This window comes from Haliaeetus albicilla, chromosome 4, assembly GCF_947461875.1.
Source record: "Haliaeetus albicilla chromosome 4, bHalAlb1.1, whole genome shotgun sequence".
NCBI lineage: Eukaryota > Metazoa > Chordata > Aves > Accipitriformes > Accipitridae > Haliaeetus > Haliaeetus albicilla.
This window is the reverse complement of record NC_091486.1, coordinates 21,578,254-21,592,749: the sequence shown is the minus strand read 5'-3', so window position 1 is coordinate 21,592,749 and position 14,496 is coordinate 21,578,254. Positions and strand designations below refer to the sequence as shown.

The 14,496-nt window shown below is 39.1% G+C and overlaps 1 protein-coding gene across 6 annotated transcripts in view; it reads right to left on the bottom strand.

The window, feature by feature from the left end:
- The window catches only part of CSRNP3 (cysteine and serine rich nuclear protein 3), a 110,496-nt gene that overhangs the window by 78,346 nt on the left and 17,654 nt on the right, over positions 1–14,496 (bottom strand). For 3 of the 6 annotated variants that reach the window (XR_011324315.1, XM_069781282.1, XM_069781284.1), the window contains exon 2: positions 2,052–2,222. The exons of 1 other annotated variant lie outside the window; for it this stretch is intronic. Coding sequence is in view for 2 of the 5 variants with exons in the window: in XM_069781282.1 (XP_069637383.1) it covers positions 2,052–2,222 (171 nt within the window). In the remaining 3 variants the exon portion in view is untranslated. Of the gene's footprint in view, positions 1–2,051; positions 2,223–14,496 lie in introns of those variants that run through there. 2 more of the 6 variants (XM_069781286.1, XM_069781287.1) reach the window with 2 other exon arrangements.

Here is a 14,496-nt window from a genome sequence, read left to right as displayed (position 1 = left end):
ACTTCAGCTCTCTGAATCTCTGATGCAGACAAGCCATAAAACCACAAAATAATTCAGTCTGGAAAGAACTTCAGCAGGTCTCTAGTCCAACCTCCTGCTCAAAGCAAGGTCAGCTAAGATATCAGACCAGGCTGCTCACAGCTTTAGCCAGTCAGGCTTTGAGAACCTGCAAGGATAGAGACTATAGAGCCTCTCTGGGCAACCTGTTCCAGTGCCTAGCTGTCCTCATGGTGAAAAGTTTCTCCTTACATTCAGCTGGAAGATCTCTTGTTTCCATCTACATCCCTCGTCTCTCACCCTCCCATCACAGACCACTGGGAAAAGCCTGCTTACGTTCTGCGTAAGCTCCTCATAGGTACCTGCACGGTTTCTGTTGGGTCCCCCCACAGCCTCCCTTTCTCCTGGCTGAGCAAGGTCAGGTCCCTCAGCCTCTCCCCCCAGTGTCAGAGTTCTAGTCACCTCATGACCTTGGTGACTCTCTGCTGAACTTGCTCCACTTTATCAATGTCGGTCTTGCACTGGGGGGGCCAAACGTGGACACAATATTCCAGATACAGTCTAATGAGTGCTGAGCTGAGGGGGACGGTCGCTTCCCTTGCACTGCTAGCTGTGCTGCTGTTCATGCAGCCCAGGAGGCTGTTGCCCTTCTTGGCTGCCAGGGCACACTGCTGGCTCACCTTCACCTTTCTCCCTGTCCGCCAAGACCGCCAGTACCTTTTCTGCAGAGCTGCTCCCCAGCTGGTCGGCTCCCAGCCTGTACCACTGCAAGGGGCTCTTCCTTCCCACGTACACAACTCTGCATTTGTCTCTGCCGAATTTTACGTGTCTCCTGTCAGGCCATTCCTCCAGCCTGCCTAGGTCCCTCTGAATGGGGCTTTTCCCTTAAGGGCATCAACTATTCCCCTCAATGTTCTCTGCAAACTTGATGCAAGTCACTCTGTCACCTCCTTCAGGTGATCAATAAAGATGTTAAGCAGGACAGGTTTCAGGACAGACTCCTGTGGTGCACCCTCAAGGAGCACCTTCACCACCACCCTCAGCTGAACATCCAAGTCCTCAGTGTGCTTTTGAAAAGTCCACTCAAAGAGAAGGCAATACAGAAGTGTCCTTTACCCAGAGGAGCTTTTTACCTTTTCAGGTAAGGAACTACACTAACACTATTGCCAGCTGTAATTCAAAAATAGCTCTAGCCTAGATTTATTAGACAGATCATTTAAAAAAAAAAAAAATGCAGACACCCTTCTAGCTGCTACATATGCATTGTCAGATTAAGTCCAGATCACTTACTGCTACTCATATACACACATGGTTTACTCCAGATAGGAGGCTTTATGTAGATTCCACAAATTCTGCGAGTTTAGTAACGGGTAACCTCAACCTGAGAGGTCAAAAAGAAGAATATGCTGTAAATTAACTATTCATGTTCAGCTGGTTGAGTGGGAAGAAAAGGACTTCTGTTCTTCAGGTGTCTCATGGAGACATCAACTAGGAATCTAACATCTCAGGGAGAATTACGCATTTCTTCCTCTGTGTACTCCTGTAATGAGTGGAAGAAAAGGACTGAGGGCTGTGTGGTTGCATTGGCTCAGGTGGCAGGATGAACGATCAGAGGGATCAGCTATTCTGTCACAGATCACGCACGCTACTCTCAACTCTGAACAGACAGGGTCAAGCAGAAGCACTGGCCTTCAACCTTTGTTACTGCCAATTTTCCCTCTTCCCCCAAATCATCACCCCAAATGGAAGATGTTCTCCCATACACTTAAAACATTTCACACTATCCAGATGTAAATGATATAGTAAAAAAGTGGAGTTTCCTCTGAAACTCACTCTGACATACAGATTTTTTACATAAACAACAACTATCAGAGGAAATAGGTCTTTTTCAAAAAAATACCTCCTCATGTTGTCAACATTTAAATGTAATAAAACAGAAAAATGCTTCAAAATAAAAGCAGATAGCCTACACCGTGTTTCTTCCAAGTAAGATGACCCTTTCTTAGCTTGTATAAAAAGGAGTATCAAGCCTTACACACCACTTTAGTACTTACGAGTAAAATGATTAGAAGTAGATGGATGGACATTACTTCCACTGTCAGCACTTTCACTGCTAGAAATGTCATCATCTGATTCCCACACACAGGAACAAGGTGAGGTGCCACCAACTTCTTCAAACTTCCTCTTTAAAATTCCACTCATCACTGCAATGCTGTCACAGGCACCTGTAACAGGAACAGAGACAACGAGGCACTGAAACACCTGCCTGCTGTCCAGGTCTTCAAATTCATTTATCATGGAGGAGTTCATTTATCAAATCAGATACTACTACCTGTAGCTAAATGGCTCCTTACCAAGAGTTTTAAACAACTTTTCCAGGAAGAAGTCAAAAATACTTACCATCAGTATATTCATCATCTCACTGGCTTTCTTACAGGCAGTCTTTCCTTCTTAAGACAGTAGGTAAATGCTACCTATATTCTACCAGTGCAGGCAAAATTCTATAACCAATCTCATGCATAAAAAGATATAAGTATTTCAGTTATGCAGCAAATTTGGGCCAAGCAGAAAGTATATATAATCCAATATAATTCAGCAGAAATGCACCTTTATACAACACTTAAAAACTTACTTGGCACCAAGAAACATGACATGACAAAACCCAGTGTTCACTAGTAAACATATTTCAGAAAGAAAATGTTCTCTCTTTTGATTTATTTTAAAGGTCTGATTTATGTAATACTCGGTACTATCAGATACCCACATTCTCAATTAGATTTGAGAGCATGAGATACTTAGCATCTTTTCAGATCAGACCCTGCAAACACAGTTCTGGCTTATTTTGTCATTTCACTTTTGTGAAATTCAGGTGTGAGTACTGACACACACATAGACTATTTCCATTCACACAAGTAAAGTATCAAGGGACTGAATCTATCCTTAAGAACTTGGCTTCCTATAACACTGCCCAACAAAGCCAGAGTCATGCTGAACATGCCTTATTGTTTCCCCTTCATATATAACAGCTGGTCATCTTATCTCCATTTATGGAATACCAAGCAGAAAAAGATCAAAATATTTTTAAAGCAATTCCTAGATCATTTTACTGCATCTGATAGGCTGAAACAATTTTTTCTCTGTCTTCAATTAAAAGAAGATCTTAAAGTTTACTGTCACCATCATTACTGATTACATCCTACTGAAGCCTGAAAATTAATTTTAAGATCTTAATTTAAAAGTTACAGATAATATCTACTCTCTGACTACACTAATCAATGGAATGTTGCTGTAAATAGCTGGGGAAAAAAGGCTGCTGTTTGATGCTTTCAAGCGTACAGTATCACAAATTCTCATTCTTCTGAATGCCACTTGCCTTCAGCTTGTTAAGCTGCCAATTCAATTCATTTTATAACAAAGTTGATTTCCTCCAGTAAGTTTCATTCTACCTTTATGGTTCCGTCTAATTTAGAGAAAAGATTTCAGTATAGATGTGGAATCACGACATAATGCTAAGAACAGATGCTGCATAAGATGATCTTCAGCACCAAACTTGTTTGTATGCAGAGCACACTAAAAATTAAATAATGAATATATTAGGTTTGAATACTGTCAGTCACACAGTTTTAAATGCATATGGCTGTCCTGATGTTCTCAGCTTGTTTTACTATTTATGAAAAAAAATGTTTTCCTGAAAGGGATTTCTTCAGGCTAAAGACATGATTCAAACAGAATGTGCTTAGATCTCAACCTTTGCCCTTTAGTCCAAAAATGAATTACTATAAACTGCCAAGCATTGTATTTTTATTCTGAGGACAAGGAAAGTAGCATTTAGCATCACTTTGTAATAACCTTTGCAAAAAATGTAAGAATACATGAAATAGTTAAGCATCAACCTTTTAATAAAAATCCCATTTACAAAAAAAAAAAAAAAAAGAGAAAAGAAAAGAACAAAACTCACACACTGAAAACCCACAATAATAAAGAGGGGGCAGACACTCCCCTCCTCCCCCAAAGCCAGGTTCAGAAACAACTCCTCTGAACTGTCCCCCACGTCCTCAATATATCTCTTGCCAACCACCTTTTCCATTGCCTCCTGCAGTGCTTACAACACTGAAATTGTGAAATCACCATTATTTCCATGGCAACAGCCTGCAATATCAAAACCACAGGATTATAGCTTGACTGCAGAAGAGGGTAAAGAAGCAGCTGGAGTGTGAGAAAGAAAATGCTTACATTCAAACATCTCGGTGAAGAGAGTGAGAAATGGGCTGACAAAGAGTTTATCATACAAGCGAGACCTAGGTCAAATCCACATCGGAGCCCATTGAAATTGTGGCTGTAGGAGTCATGAAGTTCCAGGTCCCAAGAACCTCAGTCACAACTGCACCGCAAGGCAAACCTAAGAGCTGCAATCATCACCAGTGTGCAGGCTGTCAGAAAGCAAGAACTAATTTCATAGCCTCAGATGATTTCCAGACAAAAGCCCTTCTGTCAGACATTGTCTTCTGCAAGTGTACCACACAGTGACTGGGTGACTAACATGCATCTTGCACGTCAGTAAAATAGTTGCAGATAGTGAGGGTCTCAATAGCCAGAACTGTTTATAGCTAATAGCAGAAAAATATTTTTCACACCAAAGGGTTTTAAATTTGCTTGCATTTAGCATAGCCTACATTTGCACCAAGTGTCATGACCAGGTAGCAGCAAAGCCATTTCATTAATAAGATTTATGTAATGAACCATAACAAATGATTCCCAGGATCCCTGGAAGTGGCATACAGGTTAGCTCTACACCCAGCTAGCAGATCAAGATAAGCCAGGAGATATGGGAATACTGCAGAACCTGAGTATCACTGCAACACATAAGAAGGCATAGCTATCCATTATATACATTTAGTATCACTGTTGCCCAATTTTTATTCTGACTCTTTTCCAGGAAGATTATCAAGAAGGTTGTTTGACAAAGTAGTTGTGATAAAATTTAGGCATTGCCACTTGCCTGAGATCTGCTGATTCTAGTCTTTCTGCTATCAAGTCTCCCCAGGAAAACGCTACACAGGGAAAGGAGACGCTTCCATTACTCAAGAGCTTGACAGTCACAGAGCTAGATTAAAGAGATCTAAAACTGTTTGTACACACTATGTACCAGCAGGAGGTCCCTTTAGAATAACATCTGTATAAACAGCTGCCGCTCCATAAGCCAATATTCTTCAGAAGGAGGCACATCTGCACAGTAGCACATGAGGCATGTTCTATCTGATACATTTAACCCACGCCTCGTTTACATTGGCATCCTGTAGTACCTGAATGAAGTCCACATCTCCAGGATCTAGGAGATAATAAGCATGGTGACACACAACACAATGCTGTTTATGAAGGCATTATTTTGCATATCCTAGCGGAAGACAGAGACCAACAGGAATAAGCATCAGTCAAACTTCTAACAGCAATGAGGCCACGAAGTTTGTGACATCTCTAAAGGTTCCCTAAGTCCAGAATCAGGGAACCAGGACAGGGAACTCAAATTGTTGTTCTTTTTCTTGCACCATAGCTATGACTGAATCAGTAATTTCAGATTTTGGGGAATCAAACTGAAGCAACTGCAGGCACAAAGAAATCCAAATCCAACCTCACGTGAACTGAAGACTGTACAGGTTTAGGGGACAAGGCACCAAAGACTTACACAAGTCAAATTTTCAATACATGAATGGAAAGTAAAACAATAAATAAACCCCATATCTGATAACAGGAATCACAAGGGTGATATAACTACACAGTGGTACAATTTTGCTAACACAAAAGTCACTTATAGCATGCAAGACAGTACATCACACAGGATGGGAATAATCTCAAACACAGAAGTACTATAGAAATATGTATATTCTGAAGAAAAATGAGCAAATGTGCATATTTCTGCATAGAATCCAGTACACAAAAGTCCATGACTGACTATAGGAATCAAACAACATCACATGACTAAGAGAAACAAATGCACAAAGTGGTAAGTCAATATTCTTGGACTTCCAGTAAGACACCAGTGAGGTCCAGCCTTCAGAGGCAAACACTGAAAAACAACCACCACTACAGTTAGAGATCTGCTACATCAAAGTTGTCAGTTTAGGTGAAAAAGGGAGAAAGTTGGCTTGAAAAGTTCAATTAGAAACAGACCTTTCTGGAGAATTATTAAATAAGCTGTCTAGTAGCTAAGATTGATTTGGAGCAGCATCCTGCTGATTCACACAACTGAGTAACAAGCAGGCACTGGAAGCTCTCCTGTTTGTTGATACATCCTTCACAACAAAAAAATCCTTGCACAGCAATGTGATACATCATCCTCTGCCATGCTCCTCACCATGCTAACATGGCATTAATCCACAGCAAAGCAAAATGAAGTTGAAAGAGAGGGAACAGTATTAAAGCAAGGAAAATCAGGTACACACGTTGTTGTGAGCTCAAACACCAATTGCCTGATGCAATTAAGGATTCTTCAAGGAAATGGCAACTTGACACAGCAGAAGCATACGATGGATGTGGGCTGCGAGAACAGTATATCTTTCTTAAACACCCCCCATCCATTTTCTCCTCCTTTCTTTCCTAGTTTTCCTCCACCCTGAAGAAACTACTCCTACGAAGAGATCATTTAACCAGTTCTCTAGCTGCAGGTACGCTGACTGGCAAAGCAAGTAAGTCCTCAAAGCTCCATGGCAACACGCTTTGCCTTGCTACAATGCCAGATAATTGGCAGGCATCGTACATTTAAAGTTCAGAGGCAAGATGTTATTACTAGAAGACAAAAATCCCATGTAAATGTGGGGCATATATTTAAAACAGTCACAACACTACCTGGAACCTACAAAGTAAAATAATGCAAAAGCAAAAGACTGACTGGATTGATTTTCTCTTGTACCCGAAAAGGCTGGAAATTTTAGAAAACCATGGTAACAATCTCACTGCAGTAGTCCTTTAGAAAGCAGGTATCTCCAAACCCCAGTGAAAAGCCCAAAAAGAGTGGTGTTAGAATTACTGAGGGGAGGGGTGACAGTGCATTACCTGTGGTCCCAAAAGAAGCATCTTCTTATGATGTTATCCCCATAACATACACTGTCAAATTTGCTCTACAAAACCTAACTTTAAGTTGCCATATCCTCATTGTTTCACTGACACCCACGGACAGAGAAAGTAAAACAACAAAAACCCAATAATCCACAAACCAAAAGCGCCAGGACCACATTGCATAGGCACTATAGAGAGAGGTAAAAGCATTTCTTCTAACTTGCACTTCAGCTAGTGCTTTGAAATGTGCTAAAAGATACTAATAAAACAGACAACAAGCTGCAATATGGAAATAAGAAATTGACAAAATCTTTGTGCAGTGACAAAAACAAATCCAAAGACATTATCATCCTAGTCAAAATCTTCAAATAAGTTACTGTTTTGCAGAATTCAGCACTATAGTATACAGTATACACTATACAGCTCATACAACATCACATGGGAAACTGAACAAGTATGGAACATACCTGGGAAAACATAAACTTCATATATGTACCATATGCAGTAAGCATAACAAAACAGATATGAAATAATAAAATAGGACCCTGCATCAGATTATATATGCTCATGATTTACAGAAAAGCCTCACTATAGGAATCAGTTTTTGACCGAAGCTCAGGAAAAACAAGAGAAAAAGTCCAAGAACATACTGGCATTTAGGGGGGAAAAAAACCAAACAAACAAACAAACAATTGCTTCTCATTCATTTATGAAACCTCATTTTGTACTAATGCCTTCTTGAGATCTGATCACATACCATGATAAAATCTACCTGGATAAAAATTCTTATCTGAAAATAAAAACAAAAATAAAAATAAAAATAAAAGGCAGGCATCAAAGACTTGACCTATGAGTTACACTGCGTTTTGCCTGGTCTCAAATGTATCAACTGTTAAGTACAGAAAAAATTTAGACAAAAGTCTGTAGTAGCAATACAGATTTGCTTCTGAACAAAAACCACTTCCATACAAATGACTGCAAACTGAACAGGAGGATGCAGAAAACAGATGTTACACATAAAACATTACTGGAAAGTACTCGTCACAAACAACTCCCACCCACTGGTCAATCAGCATGTGCTATAACATGCTAGGGAGACTTGGCACATAATTTCACAGTGAAATCATGAACACTGATGCTCACAAGCAGAGATGTTTGGGTTATTTGTTGTGATTAATAGTCTTTTTGAATTTAGGTCTTTTTCTTAGCTTGCAAACAAAGCTTGATTTTAAAGGCATTTTTCTTACTTGCTGAATAAGCAGCAGCAGCAGAGACGGTCGTGAACTAATCGAGGTGTTTGCTTGGTTCCACATATTGCACTTAATTATTTTGCTCCTTGTGTAACTAAGGTTTTTTCGGGGGGGGGGGGGGGGGGGCAGAGGGTCAAAACCAAAAGCATCTACAGTGACATCACTCACACAAAGAATATTATTTGCTTGTGAAAATGACTATTCATGTAAAGGACTGCATTAATTCAGACAAAAATCCATTTGCATGAATGCTTGCAAACAGTGAACAACAGAGGTACATGAACATGAATCAAACAGCTGTTCAGAATTCAAATTAATGTTTGCAATACATGTTTTGCTGTATTTGGCAGTCCTAATCACAAGCACCAGTTGCCAGAGGTAGGCTCTGATAGTTTCACTACTACAAGCTGTAAAAATTAAAAACACATAGCAAGCTAATTCCACTTAAGAGACTGCTCTGTATAGGCACAGGGAATACCATTAGTATAATCCTACTCATAAATTTGTGCTTACAGCAGTGGTCAAGTTACACAGATGTAAACTAGGAAAAGTTTTTCTCTGCTTGTTTGCTTCAGTCTAGCTAAATCCATAGCACTAAGCAAATCCTGCAGGATAAGGCTGCGCAATTCAACCTGGGGAATCTGTTCTGGCATTGCAAGTCAAATCCTGCCAAGTCTGCTCTTTGCAGGGTTTCTATACCATCACTTTACAGCACTCCTGATTTCACACTTGAGTACTAATCCACTAATCTTCCAGACTGCCTACACATTGTTGTACACTCTAACACAAGGCAACTAACTCCACTGGCAATGAATTCAGAATGCAGAAATGATGTTGGCATATGCTCACCTCCTGTCTCTACACACAGTACAGGTGCAATGGTGGTAGATTTGGCTCCCTTACTCCTCCAGAAGCATTTCATAAGGTCGTACATGCACCATGGATGTAAATATCCCCCTCTCCATCATCCAAATAAAAAAAACCACCTGCATACAGCAGCAGTGAAATGGCCTTCTGAAGTCTGAGTTCAGTTCTTAGCTGTATCAACTGATGTCAACAGTTAAATGAAACACTTGTATAATTTGGCCAACAGAAGAAAATTCTAGGCTAGTTCTTCAAAGTCGTCTCTCAGCATGCTCCCCAGAGAGCAAAATGAGATGAGTAAGAGGCAGTGATAATTCAGCCAGGCATCCAGGAGCTTAGCATTCAGGTCTACAATGACAAAGGTGCAACCTCCTAGAAGGGGATTCAGAGGCATTCAGTGAGAGGGCTTTCCTGTCAAGACGAGATTTTCCCACAAAAGCTGTTTAGCTTGAGCTTGTGTTTCATTTATAATAATTTTCTAACCTTGCTGCAGTAAGAACTGCTTCTACAAGAATGAAAGATGCACAAATGACACAAAGCCCTAGAGGCAAACAGGGGATTCAAGAGAAAGTTATGCTGACAGTGGGTCATAAACTCAGGTTCATAATGCCTAGCCTCCATCTAAGTCATCTAGGACACTTTTAGCAGGGCCTGTCATGAAGTCCTTTCCAAAGTCTTCAGGTAACACTGCTGAAGACCTGGTATTGGCCACTTCTCTTCTAGGTTTTAAGCTCTGATGATGAATTTCATCAATTAAAATCTCTTCACCCAAAATCTCTGTTGAAGATTTTCTCTTTCATATGAAGGGAAAAAAAAAAAAAAAAAAAAAAGAGTGCAATGTATTGGACCTCCACTACAGAAGTATCTGTATCCCAGAAGAAATTTTTAAGTTTGTATGTGGGCTCCCAGAAAAGACTTACTAAAAAATATTCTGACTGTATTGCAGGACTGCTTACAGCTGAGCTCTGGCCAGGAGATGTCACAACTCTTCATAAAATTGAAATTTGAAAACAGAAAAACACTGCCACTAGTCCTACTGGCTTCTACAGATACACAGCCTTTAAGAGAAGAGTGAGCATGCAGGTGATGGGAAGAACTGGTCTGTCTGCTCTATGGGAGACAACATACTAACAACACATCTTAATTGCACCCCTTTGCAAAAGGGGCAGACAACATTTGGCTTGCTTAGCCCCTCCCCAGCAACTGGAGTGATGTTCGAAGACTGGCAGTAGTGTTTTCAGCATCTTTTTGGCACAGCGGCTTTGCATTATGCTGCTGCCAGCTACATGAATGGCAGTAGGGTCCAGCTCTATAGTGGAGATTGGAATGCCATCAACTTACAGAGTGCTGGAAATAACAGGTCTTTAATATAAATTTTGCTCAGATTAGCCCAGGTAATAATACTAATTGGCATACTGCAACATGTCTTCCTATTATGTCAGTACTGATCTTTCACACTGTTCTTTCACGAACACCAACTTTGTGCACTGCCTGCAGAGGAACTGCACAACATGGTGTAGGATATCTTGTGTATCTCGGTATGCTCCTACCAAAGTACAGCTTGGTCAAGATTGGTATATGCCAAAGGGGCCTTCACACCTCTACAGCCCTGATACATGCTACTTAGCTGCCTGTTTAATGCTATTTAACACACAGCCTGGCTGCTCATTCACCATTGCCATCAAAGCCCAAACAGTAAGCCTGAATTCAACTGCTCTCCCCTTCTGACCCACGATCTCTGCATCTTGACACAGGGTTAGCCATTCTCTCCTCTAACAGAGTTTCAAAAAAACAAACTAACCAATCAACCCACAAAAAAACCCCAACACCCCCAAAACCAGAACATCTGAACTCCAAGAAGTGCAGTATGAACTTGTGACACAAAAATGTACTGGAACATACTTGCAAAAGTAACTCTGAAGTAGGTTTTCCTCTTCTATCTGAAAAGACAGAAGCAAACTCCTCCCACTTAACAGTTTATGTATTGAGTGGTGTGTACGTGTGTCTGAGGGGGGACAGGGGAACGTAGATGCAAATTTTAGATAACAAAGGACCAAATCCTTCATACCTGGCCATAATTACTGACAATAATGGTACTACTTACATATGACAAGATCAAAAATGTCTAATTTTAGGAGATTAGAGTTTAGAAACAAGACGAATTAATAGTTTGGGGGGTTTTTTTTGGAGAGTGACAAATGTGGTTAGATAGTCTATCTTCATCTACATGGTCTGATATTAGCTGTATAGCAGAGAACTCTGTTCAGGTATGAAGAAATAATGCTGAAGATTGCTGGAAAAACCTAGCCTGGCAGAAACCTCAATTCATCTGCCTGCAACTTGTTAAAAAAAAAAAAAAAAAAAAGCAGTACTTTGTGCTACCATCACTGTCTTCCATAACATAGACATGACAGGCAATGTGCAACAAACTTTCTCATCGCTGTTTTCAGCGGATGAGAACTTCTGCTTCTATATCCAGAAATCAAAGGATTCATGTCAAATTGGTACAACTTGACTACCACTGCAAAACACACAGATGCTACTTCCAGCTTATCAAACCTTTACTTCCTCAAATAATGTTTAGATTTACTTATCTCCACAGACTCTTACATTACATACTATAGGAAAGGAGATTTTAAAATTAAAGCAACAAGGGTTTGCTCATCTTAATACAAAACAAATTGTTCTCAGTAAGACGGCCTGCTATGATTAAATCTTATTTTCCTCATAGAAAAGTTTCTATAATCCATTTAATAATCTGCCTTATTAATATGTTAATAGTCTCTTATAGAATGAAAGGCACCAGATCCTTTCCTCTTACTCATTTCAATTAATCAAAACCAAGTATTCAACTTTTACTTTAAATGATCTTTGATACTTGTGTTGTCAGCTAAAAATGGATTTTAGTATTAATTTGCAGAGGATTAATTATTTATATGTGTAACAATACCTAGTAATATTTTAATGTTGTCTCTAAGACACTGCAGAACAGGAAAAATGCCTCATTCAATAATGGAAAATTAATCAGCAATTTTGATCTATGCTACAACAAATCGCATATATACTAACAAAACAAAAGAATAAAAGAGGTATATTTAGCCCACCATGCAGCACTGAGGAAATATTTGTCATTTGTTCTGTCTTCTGGGCACAAGCAGGAAGCCATCCAATGGAAATGAAGGAGAGATCAAAAAATAGAAGTGGTATCTTTCATATATACTGAATACCAGCTAACAGCAAAAGAAGTTGTGATATGTGGAAGGAATAAATAATACAGAACTGGATTAAAGAAAGAATTCCTTAATTGAAAAGAATTAATTCTTTAAAAAGGATGGAATTTAGTAATGCTAAGTAATGTAATGTTATTTCTTGCTTACAAGTTCTTTAGTAATTTAGGTTTTAGCTTTTGTTTAAGGTAATTTAGTATTTGACTTACAGTGGTTTGTGTGATATTTCAATCACCTATACATACAACTGATAAGGAGGCGTTCACTGAAGATTCTGCGATAAATAAAAAGACATTGTTTTATTCACAAATTGTTAACTTACAAAGGCAGGGCTTAAGCATACTCTTCCTACCATAGACTTCCCTGTGAATAAGCCTGTATCCTCAAATATTACAGAACACATACCCACACCACCACCATGAACTTTTTTTCCCCCAACTTTCTACCTGCTTTCAAACTCTTCATCTAGCCTACCTCCCACCCACACGCTCCCTTCTCAGTAGGTCTCTAACCAAGGCTAATGAGCTTATCTCATTTCCACTGAGCTGGTGAGTGCTGGCAGCAGCTGATAGGGAATACTGGACAGAAAATGCAAATCTGTAGTTCATGTAGAATACCTGAATCATTAGGGAACTTTAAAACTAGTGACAACACAGTAGTTTTATTCAGTATCTTTCATGCTGTCATTATTAAGTGGTAGATATTTTTAGCCACCAAAAGCCAAATCCATCTGCAGCAGCAGCGTTTCCAAGGAGACAGAATAATTTAAATACATGTGGAACTAGATCTCTGTTTTCATCAACTCCTCTCTGTTACTGGAGCTGCTCTGAGCCAGATTTCTCATTTGAGGGGGGAAAAGTGATTGGAATACATAGATTTGAGATTGTAATTTAACAGTTGTGCTTATGCTTTCAGATACATATCCATTCCCAACAAATAATAAATGTTAGGATGCAACTCATCTATTTTTCAGTCAGTATTATTTACCAGTGTTCACATTCCAGTTTTTAAAAAAAAAAAAAATACAGTTCAGTCTTTTAGAATAATTTTGTGAACTGCTGACATTTGCTGTAAGTTTGGGGGTTTGGTGGGGTTTTTTCTTTGTTTTTGAATTGATTGATTGTTTGTTTAACAAACATATCAGGCTCCATTCTCTGAGGTAACAGCTAGGAAAAAAGGGCACCACTCCAGATGCTTGCAGCTGGTAAGGTGTATAAATAAGTGGACAGAGGACAAAGCTTCTTCCAGTCCTCCTTAGTACTCAGTAAGAGTTCTAATTGACTTTGTCCAGTTTTTCTTTAATAAAATCACTTTTTAATAATTTTGGGTCTGCTCTAAGGGAGTTCACCCAGTAAATAAAACAAAAATGGATACACGCATTTAGTGATTTTAATCTCTGAAATCTACTAAAACTAACTTCCAGCATTTTAGCTTTATAAATGTATTTTATGACTATATACTCTCAAACCAGTGATAATCAAAATTCATTTATTTCAATGAAGATTTCTGCTTCAAACCAAAAAAATGGGGTCCTGTAGCATAACAACTATTTGCTACACATAAGATGTAGAAATAAGTCAATGGAGAGCCGACACGTTGAAATCCTTGCCCCAATGAGGCCAATATCAACATCTCCAATTCCTTCAGTGGGGCCAGGACTTCTGCCTGTAGTCCTATATCCTCAAATAATGTGGCCTGATAACCAAATCTATTTTCTGTATAAAGTAAGTTATTTGCTACTTATCATATCCAGTGTCTGTGAACTAATAGCTGCTGATAATACAAACTCGGCAGAACAGGTTTCACACAAGCTATTTCAACAGTTTCTTAAAACTGACATGTAACTGCTATAGGTACTACAAGATTTTTCTGTCTTGTACACATAATTTAATTATATGCATCATGTTTTTTCTTTATGCCAAAGATAATTTTATGACTGAATTATAAACCACATTCATTCCAAACCTAAAAATAATCAAAAATTCACAAGAACTTTAAGAGTTGCTCTGAGGAGCCATTCTTACTCTATGTTCAACACTAAATAGAACACATACAGTTTTAGCAGCAGTTCATTTGTAAGCCCTTTTCCTATCCAAACTCAAAGA